The 16,321-nt window shown below is 43.0% G+C and overlaps 1 protein-coding gene across 3 annotated transcripts in view; it reads right to left on the bottom strand.

Annotated features, from left to right (window-relative positions):
• Window positions 1-7,518: 7,518 nt before the first annotated feature.
• Window positions 7,519-16,321, bottom strand: part of LOC125954586 (protein dead ringer-like) — a 99,068-nt gene continuing 90,265 nt past the window's right edge. For all 3 annotated transcript variants that reach the window (XM_049685019.1, XM_049685017.1, XM_049685018.1), the window contains 4 exons: window positions 12,949-13,075; window positions 11,488-11,837; window positions 10,426-11,411; window positions 7,519-10,311 (listed from right to left, as the gene is read on the bottom strand). In XM_049685019.1, coding sequence (XP_049540976.1) covers window positions 9,842-10,311; window positions 10,426-11,411; window positions 11,488-11,837; window positions 12,949-13,075 — 1,933 coding nt within the window. In that variant the 3' untranslated portion in view covers window positions 7,519-9,841. The remainder of the gene's footprint in view (window positions 10,312-10,425; window positions 11,412-11,487; window positions 11,838-12,948; window positions 13,076-16,321) is intronic.

Raw genomic sequence — 16,321 nt, forward strand, 5'->3', positions numbered from 1 at the left:
TCTACCAATGTGTTGTGATAGTTTTTTTTTTGCTTGCACGTATCTGATTTTATTTTATCTGTTTTGGTTGAATTTCAGCACGATCGTCCATGCATAACTTCTGATGATAGAACAGATGTTGGAAAGTATGATAGGTGATATGGACTTGGTTGTCGTCAAATGTGATTCCATTGTGTGATTTTTATTGGATAAAGTAGTCTTGTCTAGTACATTCAACTGTCATGCAAACATACCCAAAAAATTGAGGCAAGTTTTCAGGAAACATTGACTCCAAATAACGCTACAGCCATAAGGGCGCCAATCAGAGTCGGTTCCAATCGATTAAACCACAGTTTCTTAGCAAGAATCGCCCTCTTGTGATTCCACGAAGCAAAATACACTCATCTAATAGCTAATATATGCTTATCTATCGGTGAAATTATGATCTTAGATAAGAATTTCTAGGTATTAATAGGAACTCCTAGGAGCTGCAAACAAACATACTAAACAGAAACAGTCACGTGGCGAGAGTACAAGCACATGATACTTACTATTCATTAGTGCAGCCGCCGGAACATAAGGTTTATAAGCAAGATCGTCTAAGTGTCTTCGCATCAGTCGGAACATTCTTTCAGTATGGCACACATCACACTGTTTGCTGTCGTTGCGTGCGTCCTTTTGGTGACTGCTGGTATCAACGGTGAATCAGAGCCGAAAGAAACGAAGCAAAATTCGACATCTTCGCTGCTAGGAACCATTGATCAGCAGAACACACACAGTAAAGTTTCAATGAAGCCGGTAAGAATGGAAAATGGAGTGGAAAGAATGGAGAAAATGAAATTTTAGTTTTAGGTCATTTACGGCCATCAACCAATTTAGTTATTCTTTTGACCGTTTTTCATACGATTTGGTTTCAATTGTGATACGATTTATTTATATTGTTTTATTCGAATCCTTTTTATATCTCCAGTGTGGTACATCTCACTGTTCATTGCTTGTAATCTTTTTTTTTCAGAGCGATTATATAATTTCATGTCCTGTTGGTTATAAGCTAAGCACACAGAATATGTGTTATAAAACGTACGTGAAAAAGGTAGCACCGATTGGAGTTACAGCTTGTTGAGAATTATACGACACGCGACGGGATACCTCCAGGACGTACACTACGAAATAAATTTGCGTAGCTGATAGCAGCAGTGGAGTGAAGATTACTATTTTATGTTAAAGAAAAAAAACCATAGCAAATAAATTATCAAATTAATAATCTATCGATGTGTTGTGATAGTTTGTTTTACTGTGGGAACTTTCGGAACTATACACATTTCGTTTTGGGTAACATTTTTGGTTGAATTAAAGAAGATTCTAACACCACTCGTGTTCGAGCGAGATCGTCCATGCATAATGCATGCCTTGAGTTTGCTCGTAGTCAAAACAATATTGATCGCATGGTTTAATCAAAATGCTGGAATCTTATGTTGATTCGCACAAAAAACTTTTGGTTCAATATTGTTATTTTTATTTGGAAACAAACAGTCATTTGTAGTATGTTAAACTAATCAACTTTAACCCTCGGTTGGGCACCCGGGTACCCGGGTATCCATTTCAAGTTTCAGCGAAAAAATGAATGACTTCCCGTAAATATTTTTTTACGAAACTCCGGATCCCCAAAGTACAACTCATTTCACGCCGAATTGGCATCGGAATTGTTTTGATATCTAATATTTAAAGGTAATTATGGGTCGATAAAAATAACATACGCCCAGTGGCACCCGGGTACCCGGGTACCCAGCGCGTTGCCTATGCATATGAGCTATGTTTATAAACACAAAACAATACTTTTGATCAACATTTATCAATATACTCGGGTCTATCAATTGTTAAATAAGTAAACTACAATATTTTAATGAAATTAAATTCAAATTTTAATTATTGTTGCGTTATAACATCAGCAATAGGAGAAAAATAAGTAACACATTATTCAGCCTTTTATGTGCAATTTCACCTATAAATTATTTCTCATACTGATTAAAAATGGTTTGTACAATGCCATTTTCATAACATATGAGTAAACCATTCACTTATTTTGATTCAAAAGACTTAAGGCGAGGTTTAGGTTGACTCCAGAGACAAATATAGCAAGAGAGAGCTCTGCTGGAAGTGGAGGCACCACGATAGTTTAGATTTATAAACCTTGTAGTTAATTTAGTATTCGGGAACATCATTAGACAGAAAATGCTCTATATTGCAACTTTTTGAAAAACTAATCTTACAACTTGCTCATTTTTCAATCAATTTTCAATTAGAGAACTTGAAACTATTTTTCCCCTTGCGGATCAAGTAATCGTCCTTCATAATACGTTTGCACACCTCACATGTTGTTTTCTAAAAATTATATGAATGTGACAAAACAATTGACAACGCGGATAGCGAAAAAAAGATTTTGTTGCTTATTGTTCCTTGCTAAATTCAAATATTTGTGAAGTTCTGCGACAATAACAAGTAAACTAACGGCAAGTAGCTGATCGATTGTGATGATTCTGTTTCTCCCGGGTAAGACATCAAATAATCTACTTCTCTGGCGTGAATGCTTGTTTATCAGCCTCAGCAATCAGTTAATGATTGCCCGGTGGTAATCTAATAAGTCACAGATTAAAAAATAATACATTTTGAAATACACGGAAACTTCTTTACTATACACTGTTAGCTTTGCGCGAATGTATTGTGTAATTGTGAAGGTACCTTGATATGAATAGCTGTTCGTAAATTTGTGAGGAATACCTTAAAAATGGCCGCTTTTTTTTTTAAATTACTATTTCGCATTATGCATTCCTCTCTTACCAAAAATTATGTACCTTTCACATCTGCAACATCAATTCGTACAAATGGTATGATATGACGAAAGTGTTTGCTATGTCGGTCACCATGGTCAGCATCACTAGTATCAATTGCGTGGATTGTGCAAGAGCCTTTTACGATGCAGAACAGTTTTATTCGAAGAAATAATTAATTTCATTGAAACAATTACACAAAAATACCATCATTTTTGGATTTTAATGCTTGCTATGCGATGTACTCGGTAGAGAATGACCGTATGAAGGGGTGTCAATGATATTATGTTCTTTGTTTTTATTGTTTTTTTAATGCATTTTGTTTTGATTTTGAAACAAAAACACTTTGCCAAGACCCTTAAATTAGTTCTTGTGCACTATTTTTGCCATAAAACTGATGAAAACGGCGGAACAATCACTTAACTATGCAATGCACATGAGCTGGGTACCCGGGTACCCGGGTGCCCAACGAAGGGGTAAACGCCGGGTGCCCAACCGAGGGTTAAAGGAATATTTAAAGAAACTTTGCATGGTTTGTGGGTTCATTGTGCAAGAAACTCTGCACGTTTATAAAAAAAAAACATGGATTGACATTGTATGTGTAACTTTGTACAAAATCTGTACATGTGAAAATAACATGCTATTTAATGATGTAATTAATACATCAGGCTATAATTGCCATGTGGCATTGGCTATGCAATTTAATGAACGCAGGAGAATTATCGAAACGAGTTATTTGTGATTTAGAACTAAAATAAAAAAGCATTTGATACACCAAATATACGATTCCCAAATCCTGCTAATAGGTATTGGTGTTTGGCGTTATGGAATCCGAAAATTCATTCTCCTCTAGGAGGCGAACAGTTGGTAATGCATGGCGCATAAGGAAAACCCAAACTAGTAGCATTCTCTTGTGCAACAGAATTCGGTGTTTCCTATGGTGCCTTTTAAATGTTCCTGCTACATCAACTGCGATCGATTGGCTGCCGATACGATGTATTTTGAAGGACTTTCTTTTAACTTTAATTGAGATTAAGTCAATGCAGTTTTTTTTAATATTTTAAACACTATATTTAGTCAGATTTTTCACATGAAACATAAAAATAGCATGGATATAATCCTTCCGTGGACTTATGAGTGCGAAACATTCTGCTTTTTTGAGGTGGAACTAAGATACCCAGTGGCATAGAACCAACCAACCGGAAATATGAGTAATTTGATCACATCAAAACGGAGTTGAATTTTGAGTATTGATACAAGTAAAGTTGGGCGATAACATTAGATAATTAATACAATTCCTTCTAATGACAATCTTTAAGTCAGGAGCGTTGCGCAAGGTACTGTGTTGACCATCGACTTGCCTGGCAGACACTCGGATCATTCGGATACAATAAGAAAACTTTTGGAACCGATGGAATAGATGTAGAATAGATTCGATTATAATTACGATTACGACACAATTTTCATTTGGAAAACAATATTTAGAGAAGTTGTTAGTCATGTGAGATAGTATATAGATGCTGATGTTGAGACAAGTAACGCGTTAATGCTAGGCGAACACCCGTTGGTCCTAGCAGGACGTTGATTGTAAATTAAATCCGTGTAGCTGCAACAATTCGAAAAGATATACTCTTATCTTATCTCTTATGTGTAAAACAAATGATCAGTTGTAAATAAATAATCAAGCTAATAATCTACCGGTTTGTTGCGATGGTTTTTTTTTGCTGTAGGAGCATTATGCACATCTCATTTCATTGCGATCTCGCGATCGACCGCGATTTTCCAAGCATGCGATTGCGACTTTGCTCATCGCCAAAATAGGTCTTTGGTTGTTTAGTGTTACTTATAATTACTCAATCATATTCAAAATCAATAATAGTTAACGTCAAATAACGTTCCAATCGATTAAACGATCGTCGGTTCCAATCGATTAAACGAGTTTCTCAGCAAGAATCGAGCTCTTGTGATTCCACGAAGCAAAATACATTCATCTAATAGCTAATATATGCTTATCTATCGGTGAAATTATGATCTTAGATAAGAATTTCTAGGTATTAATAGGAACTCCTAGGAGCTGCAAACAAACATACTAAACAGAAACAGTCACGTGGCGAGGGTACAAGCACATGATACTTACTATTCATTAGTGCAGCAGCCGGAACATAAGGTTTATAAGCAAGATCGTCTAAGTGTCTTCGCATCAGTCGGAACACTCATTCAGTATGGCACACATCACACTGTTTGCTGTCGTTGCGTGCGTCCTTTTGTTGATTGCTGGCATCAACGGTGAATCAGAGCCGAAAGAAACGAAGCAAAATTCGACATCTTCGCTGCTAGGAACCATTGATCAGCAGAACACACACAATAAAGTTCGAACGAAGTCGGTAAGAAGGGAATGTTGAATGTTGGATTGTTGGAAGAAAATGAAATTTTGGGCTACTGCAAAGTTGCAATAAGCATTTGTAATATAAGATGTGATATATTGGACGACTAATTAGGTGCTTCTTTCATTAATTTAGAAATTGCTTTATTGCTAGTGGCCTAAAAGTGTGTCAAAAATGGAATAAATGATCTTTCTTTTACTTTATTTCCTTTTTCAATGCTTTTTATCATATAATTTTGTTTTATTTCAGGGGGGCTTTTGCGTTGTATGTCCTTCCGGATATCAGATAAATTCCTCCAATGAGTGTTATAAAACGACAGTGGTAGAAAAACAACCGACTTATAAAAAAGCATGGTAAGAACGCGAAAGGCAAATTACCGTGCTTTGTTTTAAAATAACATGGCGTTGTACATTGTAAACAGCTTCCAATCAAAATTCAAATAAAAACCATTCGTTATACTACAACCATTAAGGTTTATTTTTAAAATTTAAAAATTTTAAAGAATCCAAAATTCCGCTATAAGGCATTCGGTTTGGCTCTATAGAATCCGAAAACTCGGGGTGCGAGGCCGACATGCTAATCCAAATAAATGTGCTAATAAGGTAAACCAATATATAAACATACGGCTTGCTCGTTCTTATATATGTTAAAAAATAACGTAAACCAATAATAACAAAATAACAAATATCCGTTTTCGGACTAACATATCAATGTTAATAGTGCTTAAATAGTAGAATTAAGTAGTAAAACAAACGGAAAACAACATTTTTCGAACTTTACGTAGTATAGTCGAGCAATACTTGGAAAAGAGATTCCAGTATTTTCTCCGGTATGCAATGCGAGATCATAGCAAGCGATTTTTACTATAGCTTGTTCATCAGCGCAGACTTGAACAGCTCCGGTGTTGTAGAATGGATGCGATTTATAGATGCAAAATTGATAACGTCAGATTATGGCGTGTTTGGAAAACAATGTTTAAAGATGTTGGAGTGTGGTGTTGTGACAAGAAACAGATTTGTGCTATGCGAACGCTTGTTGGTTATCTGCATGATGTGCATGATAAACATACATTAGACTTACTAGGAACTAATTGAAACTACTAAGGACCGCAAACCAAACAAAAACAGCCATTCGACGAGAGTATAAGCGCTTGATAATACTACGCATTCGGGAGGCAGCCAGAACATTAGGTTTATAAGCAGGAACACCGTAAGTACCTCACGACAGTTGCAACATTCATTCAGTATGGCTCACATCACCAGATTGGCGATCGCTGGGTGGGTCGTTTTGTTGGTTATTTGCATCAACGGTGAAGCAGAGTCTGCTCCTTCACAAGTGGTTGTTTCGCAGGTGTAAGAAACCATTTTCGAAAAGGAGTATCGAGCGAAGAGGAGCAGCAACAGCAACGACAGTAGCAGCAACACCAGCGGTAGCGACAATAGCGACAAAACCAGCAACGACAGCAGCAGCAGCAGCCGCGACAGAAGGCGGAAAAGCAGCAGCTCTGCCACTAAATACTAATCAACTCTATGTCTCCTGGGGAGCAAACAAGCTTACAAAGTATCCCTAGTAGGGCTGATGGTGAAGAAAATCTTGGGCACCGGCTCGAATGAATGGCAAAAAACATATTCAAAAAACATATTGAGAAAAGCAGCTAAAAATGGAGTTTTAGAAAGTGAAACGTTAGGCAACTGTGAAATCCCAAAAAGTATGTGTAATATAAAGTGTGATACATTTGACACATACGTGTAACGAAAACATACGTGAAAAGTAAATGGCTATGATTTGTGTTAAAATAATATGGTGTCATTCATTGCAATCAGCGTAGTAAGCTATTGTTGCCACGTGCCATTTGTTTCCACGCTATTTGAGTAGAAATCTGCTGAAAAACGAGTTTCAGTTTAAAAAAAATCTAAAATTTAAAGGATTTACGAAGGACGATTATATGGAATCTCAAATCACGCCAAAAGGCTTTAAAAGTTGTAGTTCAATATTACATTTACGACAGATGAGTACAATCACAAAAAATGCTCAAAACTAAACCTTTTTTTGTTGCATCAATCGATGATTGACATTGATCCGAAAGAATTGAACTGATAAACCGAAGGACGAAGGCATTTGCCGGCGGACAACGGAAACTCGGATAGCTGACATCCGAGTTTCCGTTGTCCGCCGGTAAATGCCTTCGTCCTTCGGTTTATCAGTTCAATTCTTTCGGATCAATGTCGACGATGAAAACGACGGCAAATGAAACGATAACACATATTGTCGTAGTAGCCTTGAATCAGCATTTCGGAGAGTTTTGGTATTTGACCAGCGGTGAAGGTGAACACTGAAGCAGAATGCTCCGCCAATGCACATCCAAGGTTTCTATTTTTTAAAACGGACAATTTATTATGTGGTTTCAATTCTACATTCTATTAGGGGCGTACGCGAGAAGTCGATAGATCGATAGAGAGAGAGAGAGAAAGAGTGGGAGAGAGATGTTTGGGATAAGTATATGTTTTTTGTGTCTAATTTATGATTTATCATATCTCTTTACATTTAACATGTCGGCCCCTTTTCAGCCTGCACATGAACGAGGTGGCTATTTATATATATATATATAGTGGAGACCCTAGCATGTATAGTTCGCCGCGCGACTATCTTCCTCTCCTCCCTTTAATCTAGAGTCCTCCCCCTTTCTTATTCTGCGATCTAGGTTTTGAATTCGGGACTTCATTTAGCATTGCGAGACGGTTATCAGTAGTACTTAGAATTAAATAAATTAATGCACGTTGCATCGCTAGACCTACAAAGCTAGGATGGAGCCACAGGACACGGGTCTGCGGTCACTGCGGTGCAGTTTCTCTGTTTTCTCATCTGTTTCTATCCCACGATCGTGCCCTTCAGCCGAACGAGACACCATACGCTACATCACATCATACTACTCTTGCGAGGGATCGCGATTTCTCTAGAGGCCCATTGTAGCCGCACCGGCGCAATACAATCAACTGAACGGGGAAACGAGCAACTAAAGAATATGCTAAGGTAGGATTTCTAAAGGAATAATATTGCAAATAAACGCAGGGATGCAAACAACGCGAGGGAGAATCGTTCACCCGGTTCGCGATGCTAGAGTGTACGAGAATCTTACCGTCGCCGGCTGTCTAATGATTCACCGGCGGCACCGGTTCCTTCCTATATTTTACAATCCATCCAAACTCACCGGGGCCCGTGTGCTCTTTCTTCGATTCTGATCCTCACAGCAGCCGTAGTGCCAGTTTCTCATCGTTGCCCTCTTTTTTTTATGTTTTCTTATGTCTAGTATCAATCATTCGCTATTCGCTAATACCTAGTCGATTCTAATTCGATTGCGCATGCATTGCTCATCGGGCTGCATATGACCAGCTAGGTGCGCTTGCGTCGAGAACATAAATCCATTCTAATAGTTCGTATAAACGTGTGTCCTATATGTGCACTGCCGTGCTCCACGTACCATGCGCCTCACTCGTGTGGCTTCTGTAAAGCGAACGAGCGGGCAAATGAGTGTGGGGCAGTGCGGTGGGGTAGGGGAGCATCTTACTTTAAAGGCCTTTTGCCCTTTTAACCGAAGGTGGATAAAGTCAATCATGTAAAAAAAGTAAGAAAAAATAATAAGGGGCAGTATTACATAAATCGATCGCCTCACTTTCTCTCTCTCTCTCTCTTTTGCTGATGCGTTTAAAATTAATTTTTGGTTCGAAATGTTTGTGACAGACCGACGAAGGCAATCATGACGGCGAATGTATCTAGCTGGAGGAATTGGCATTCTGTTTTCAGTTTGATTAAAAAGAGAGTCCTTGTGATTTTGGTGGCGCAAAAAGCAACAATCCACTGCGAAGCCAAATTACCGTAAATGTGCCTTTGTCATAACATTTTCATTAGCCCTTCCGCTGTTATCGTCTGATCCTTTTACATTCACTACTGCCCTGACACTCACACACACCGGAATCGTAGTCCCGGTCCGTGTTCCGAGTTAAAAGTGGGAGATTCTATCGTGGACACGTTGCACTTGCGTTGAAATGCAGATAGTAGGCAGAAGCATCCGCCTAACTCTACACAACACTCGCTACGCACCTTACCTAGCTACCTACGTGAAACGGGAAAAACGAAGAAGAAGAAGATCACGCCTAAACACCTATCTCCTAGTAGTAGTTCATTCTATTCGAGGAAGAATATTTGTCAACTTGTTTTCTGTTTAAAATCAATTTGCCCTCAAGCGGGGCACCACCGTATTCGATCACTTGCTCACAGTACCACAGCATGCATATAGGGTGCCGGTATATGTGCTACATAACGTTTAAAAAAAACCTAAACTAATATCTAAAGAAGCGTCCTAGACGGCGTCCCCCATCCAAAGTTCCGTTGAGCACCGGCGAGACGCGACACATTCTGAAAGGAAGGGGATACAGTACCCGATGCGAGGGATCTACGGCCCTTGAATGAAGGCGATGAACGATACCGAAGGAAGAGAGCCATTGGTGTGGGGGAGGGGGTGCTTATCTGGAAAATAGTGATGATGGTACTGTCCCTCTATCTCTCTCTTACTCTCTCACACGCTCTCTCTCTGCTAGGTCTGTTGCAGAGAGCCTCTGTGTATGTGTCTTGGGATGCTGCAGTGGTGACGGTTTACGATACGAGCGGACTGCTGATACCGGTGGTCGGGACAGTGGGACCACCGCCACTTTCAATCTGCTGTGGTTGGCCGCAGGAAGCAGTGGATGCGCTGGTGACGGTCGGTAGGGATACATCTAGGCTACTGGTACCCGCACCATTCGTGGCCATGGGTAGAGCTGTATCGGCAGAGGATGTTCCTGTGGGTCCATTGGACGTCGCCGATGACGACGAGGCAGCGGCAGGAGCACGGTCATCAGCACGATCCTCCAGCGGTGATATGGTGGTCGCCTTCACCGGTGACACTAGTGAACCGATCGGTGATGCGGACGTTGCCGATACCGAAGAGGACGGTGGAGTCGAGGTCGGTGCAGTGACGGTGTTCGTGGATAGTGGGAGTGGATTCGCGAACAAGACACCTTCGTACTGCACCCCGTTGAACTCCATCGTCACCACGAGCTTCTGGTCACCTTTGCTGGCATCACCTGAAAGGAGCGTAAGCAGAACGCTGTTAATGAAGTACTTGCTGCGGAGCTATGGTTCTGCAACACTGCTGTAGTGCCAGTGATGGCCGATCGTTAGATGATGCAGCAACTTACCTCGACTGATTAGCTTAAACTGCATGCCCGTGATGCCCATCGGTGAGCTGAACGGATCGGAGGTGATCGCACGACCACCAGCATTCACATTACCGTCCGATGAAGCGTGCTTGGCGTTGTGATGGAAGTCACTGTCCGGCGTCAGGCTGAGCCGGTCTCCATTTTCCGAGTGTTTACCGCGGCCCAGGTGTGCTCGACTGGCACGCGACGACTGCTGATGCTGCTGCTGCTGCTGCTGTTGCCTTTGGTGATGGTGGTTGTGGTTGTGATGGTGCTGCTGTTGCTGCTGCTGGTGCTGCTCTTCCTGCTCCTGGGACTGATCATCATCATGCAGCTGATGGCGCTTCAGTTTATCGGCACTGTTGCACCGCACTCGCTCACGATCCAGCACACTCAGGTCAAGACTGGCCATGTGTTGCTGCTGCTGCTGCTGCTGCTGCTGAAGGTGCTGCTGAACGGCAGCGGCCTGTGCCGCAACATGCTGCTGAACACGTTCTCGTTCGCGCTGCTGCTGATGTTGCTGAAGCTGATGATGATCGGCAAGGCTGAGCGCTAGTGGATGGTGCTGGCTGGCGACCAGCGATGCCCGCAGAATGTCCTCCTCCGTCGGTTCCTCGTCTTCCTCCTCCTCGTCCTCGTCCTCGTCGGGGTCCTCGTGATGGTGCAGGCTGGACGTGGCGGTTCCGTTTTCGCGCAGATTAATTGGCGTCCCGGTGACCGACCGCAGCTCGTCCTCATCGTGGGACGAGCTGTTCAGCTTCAGTGGTGTCAGCGATCGGCTGTGGCTGTGATGATGGTGATGGTGATGATGTTGCTGCTGCTGCTGCTGCTGTTGCTGTTGTTGCTGGTGGTGGCTTCGTTTGGCCGGTGGCGGATGGCCAGCACTGAAGTCTCGCGGATCGGCACTAAAATCGACCGGATGCTCGGTGCGCTCCCGCTTGATCGATGACATCGCGTGGTCCGGTGACTCCGACAGATCGAGGGCGCTGTAATGAGAGAGTAGATACGAACATCATGAGCACACGGGAATCAAGGATAGAACGGGGAAAGCGGATGCTTTACCTTTGCATGTTATTTTCGGGGCTTGTGTTTAGCGAGTTCGGTGGGCTGTTCGGGCTCGGATTGTACATGTTCCACAGGGCGACGCGCGAGATCTCGAGTGCGTTCAGCGCCGACAGCTTGTTACCGTCGGGGCTTTGAGCCCGGGTCATCTCTTTCGGTTGGAACAGCTTGATGTAATCGAGCATCCGCTGCTCGAACTCGGCCGGTAAGATGTTCGGTATCTGACCGACCGGTGGTAGCAGCCGGTGATGATGATGGTGCTGCTGTTGCTGCTGATTCACGTGCGATACCAACGACATTGGCGGTAGCTGTGACATACCTTGCGGTATCGGTGATCGCTGTACCGAGGGCTGTGGAAGAAGAGAGAAAGAAAAGAAGAATGGGTTAAATGCGAGTCGAAAGTCGGGGGCAAAACAGGTCTCGGGCTCTTGCAGCAAACAGGCATTCATTCATGCCCAGCAAGCAATGAATGGCGCGCAAATCCCAAAACATCAACAAACACAAGCACACGATGGTTCCAGCATCCCCTCCACTCTCTGGCCAACCAGCACTCAATTAGCCCAGATTCCGCGGCGCATGAATGAAGCCGGAGCATGGATCATGGTGCCACATGATCCGGGTACAATCAATGGACGGCGACGAGAGTGGTAGAGGTTTGTGGTTTGGTACATAACACGTGTTTTGTACCGCGATCACTGACTGGCTGGCGTAACAATGTTTGTTTGAATGATTGTGTTTTGATTGCAGACAACTCGTCGGCAGTATCGTGAGCTCGAACATTCGAAGATCGGTCCCAATCGATCGCAACTCGAAGCGATCGATCCCAACAAGCGGGCAATGCTTTCTCAATGCTCATGTGCCGCGCGTGATCATCTGCAACCGCAACGGAGCGATCGTAAACATTATGGTGTCGATTCAAGTAACGGACGAGGGAAGAGAGAGGGAGAGAGAGAGAGAAACAGAGTGAGCCATCGCGCCATGAGGTTCCAGAACCCGAGAGTTGCAGCATCCGCTGGAACGAAGAACTTGTTCTCTTCTTGCGCCGTACTGCTGGTCTCCGTTTTGCGTCTTCCCATTCGGACATACACACGTTTGTGATGTTTGTTTTGGCAAAACAAGAACCAAACATACACACACACACCAAGTGATGAGACCAGACCAACCAACAAACTCGTGGTTCGCGGATTCCGCTGGATTCTTGCGGACGATCCGGAGCCCCCAGCATTAAGATGCTGGGGCGTCTGATCAATTATGGCGGATGTAAAAGCGTATGCAGCATCATGTCGGCCGGCATGCCGGTATGCCCGGATGTGCAACGGTCAATATTGCCGCAGATGATTAGTGGAAATCGAATAAGAGAGAGAGAGAGAGAGTGAGAAGGAGATAGATAGACCATCCTCCATTGGCATCCAGCACCTGTACTAACGTCTACCACTGCGAACGGGCGTTCATTGCACTTACCGAATCAAACTGGCCGTAGCTGGAGCGACGACCCTCGCGCCGATTACCATCGATCGCTGCCTGCAGTTCCGCCGGTGTGCTCAGGTTTTTCTTCTCGCACTCGTACGGATAGAGATACTTCATGTACCTGTGTGAAAAAAAAACGGAAGAACAGAATAGGTTAGTTAGTGAGGGATTTCTTGTTGTAGACTGGTGGTGCTGCAGCATAGAATCATCGTAGGCTATGGTTTGAAAACGTTCATTCACAATGTGTGTGTGTGTGTGTGTGTGTGTCTGTGTATCATAATACAAATATTAATTCGAAAGGAAGAGAAATTCCAATCCACACGATGGTCACGTCTGTCGATGTCGTTCTAATTGATTGTCCAAACAGTTTGCTGGCCACTTGTTTCGATTCTCTTGGATTGCCTGGGCTGCATCACGCCACAAACTGGCCAGCAGTAGCAGTAGAGAAGCATCCAAGCAGCCTTCCTACACGGTACGCGTTTATACGAGCCCCGGATTAACCAATTCGGTCGCTCTTTGGTCACTTTTTACCCCCATTTTTGGTAGGGATCAAGCCGAAAGACACCTTTTTCCATAATAATTATTAAGGTGAAGCACGTCTGGCTTGAAATGAAAAGCTCCAAAAAGTACTTTGTAGCCATTTCGCGATTTGGGGGTTCCGGGGATTTTTTCTGTGGCCACAGACAAACCCAGACCCCAACCAACCGACCGCAAACCGGTAGGAACGAGCGATCGAAGGTCAGAATCGAATCGAATGATGAGGATCCGCTGTTTTTCTGATTCCCAGAAGCACGATCTAGCGAAATTTGATGGCTCTGCAACGATCGCCCAAACAATGGAAAAGGTTCATCAAACACCGGACCAGCAAATGCAGCCTCGGCTTTTTATACGATCGCAACGCCCAAAAGGCCGGTAGTGCGCGAAAGGATTATATGCAACCCTCGTCCCACCCTCTCTATCATCCCTTCTCTGCTGGCGGCTCAAATGTGAGCATTTTTTTTTCAACTTTTTTAATGAAACTCATTTCTAAACCACACCCGACGCAACACCATAAAACCTCATTAATGGCCAGCGAGCGTTTATGGGCCACCCCCTTCTTCTCCGGTCGGTGTCCAAATCGGTCGTTTGAATCCCGTGAATAAACCACCCTGAAGTCCGAGAACCACTTTAACCTTCGGATGAAAAGGAGGTGTGCTGATGCAGACGGATCGCTTGATGAAAATGCAAAAATGGACGAAAACACATCTTCCCCGCCGTGATCCATCATCAGGGATCGCTCCGGATCGTCGGTACGGTACGGCTTCTGTGCACAGACGTGCCTTTATAATAATCAATATTTTCTCGATCGTACCGGCGGATCTGTCATTCCATGTTGTAGAGAGTTCCGGCACCAGTCGACCAGCGTGTGTGTGTGTGTGATGGATCGGTCATTTATACGGGAAATTGTTAAATTTGAAAGAGGCATTGCATTATGGCGCGGTCGGGAATCGAAAAGTGTACAGGCGAGATACCATACCCAAGGTAAGTCCCAACACAACCACTTTTATGATCGGCTTCAATTTATTGTTTGGAGCATCTTTTTATTTGCAATAATAAATTCATCGATTTATACCTTTCGCTTCGTTTTCATCTCCGTTGGAGAGCTCCGGATAGTGGACCTCCGTCTGGTGTCTGAATGTTTTTCGTCTTTTCAGTCAAAAGGAACGGGGGGCATATACATCATTTGGACGAGTTGAGCTGAATGGATGTGTGTTTCTTCTTCTTCCTCTTTTTTGTTCCTCGTTTTTTCTCAAAACCAAACTTCTTCTTCCTCGTTTTTTCTCAAAACCAATAAATGTATCATGCACTTCGAAACAGAGAGACAGAAACAGAGCAAGGGAGAGAGAGAGCATGAAGTGTGGCCATGTCCAGGAATGTGGATTTTTATGCTGAAAGCGCACACGTTTACAGCCCAAAACAATGCTGAATGAAATCGAAAATTAAAGGCGTTCTGGCTCGGATCGTAAAATGATTCACATTCCGACCGGTTTGCCGGACAGCTATGGTAGAGCTTCACTGCAACAATCGGCTCAATATTGGAAGAGTAAAGCTCAAAACAAATCCTCCATCATCATCACAACAGAATCGTTCATTCGCGAAGGGGGATGTTCTTAAAATAGTACCCAAAACAATTTGAAATTTTGCAAAATTTGGAATATGATCTCTCTTAATCGTTAAAGCAGTTCCGAACAATAGACTAGCGAGTCATGTATTATTCTGTTCAACGCTTTGGTTATGCTGATAGATTCCATCGAAAACTTCATCGAAAGTATCAGAAATGTGTTATCAGAAATATATCGAGAAAATATTATAAGTAAACTCGAAACAATTTGAGTTTGGAGTATAAAATTAACGACACTTTAAGAACGGAGCTAAAAATAGACCTCTTTCAAACAAGAGAAAAATTATAATACAACTCTGAATTACAATAAAATAAGGATTGGTTCCAGATCAAATTGGATGAAACAAATCAATTAAAATACATTGACCGGAAGCATAACATTTCACATTGCATTACTGATCGTTAGTGACAATTTTCCCTTTCCTAAACTCACTAGTAAACATCCTTCGAAGTCGACCATCGGAATCATGTCTACGTTATCGATCCGTTTGGCGTAATTTCACGCGGCAAAAGCGCACTGGAAAGTCACCGCTGCGAAACATCAAAGTAAAACCATACAAACCACCCACAACCCAAACCCCAAACGGTATATACGACAGTAACAACGCGCACGATAAGCCCGCACGCACATCTGTTTGGCGGCGGCACCCGATGATGATGATGATGGTGGGAGTGAAAAGACAATCCCCGAAAAAAACAACAAACTCGTCGCGCGCCTTAATAAATGTCACAAAATTATCAACATTGACACCGCGAGAAAGGGCGCAAGTAAAGTCGCGGTACCGTACGGTGGTACCGATGTTACCTGCAAATGTTGACTGTTGGACTGATGCTGGCCCCCTATCACCCTCACCTCCTCCTTGTGCTTGTGTTGTACCACACCGTCATCCGTTCATCCGGACACAATCGGCATTAATTCTCAACTGCAACACACACACACACACACACACACACACGTGTTTGTGGGTGAGTACGTGCGTGTGCGCGCGCACGGGGTGAAAATATATTAATTTAATATTTAAATTACCCCCCGCCACCCCTCTTCTTACTCTGCATACCGTCAAAAGCCGCCTTTTGAAGACCGCCGTCACTATCCGTGCCCGAAACCCCGAAATGCTGCCAACGATTGTGTTGCGACGCGTATGCGACGATCACAATAGCAATTTATGGGTCATAGAGGCACCATCTCATTTATGAGCAAGAGAA

The sequence above is a fragment of the Anopheles darlingi genome, chromosome 3 (assembly GCF_943734745.1).
Source record: "Anopheles darlingi chromosome 3, idAnoDarlMG_H_01, whole genome shotgun sequence".
Taxonomy (NCBI): domain Eukaryota; kingdom Metazoa; phylum Arthropoda; class Insecta; order Diptera; family Culicidae; genus Anopheles; species Anopheles darlingi.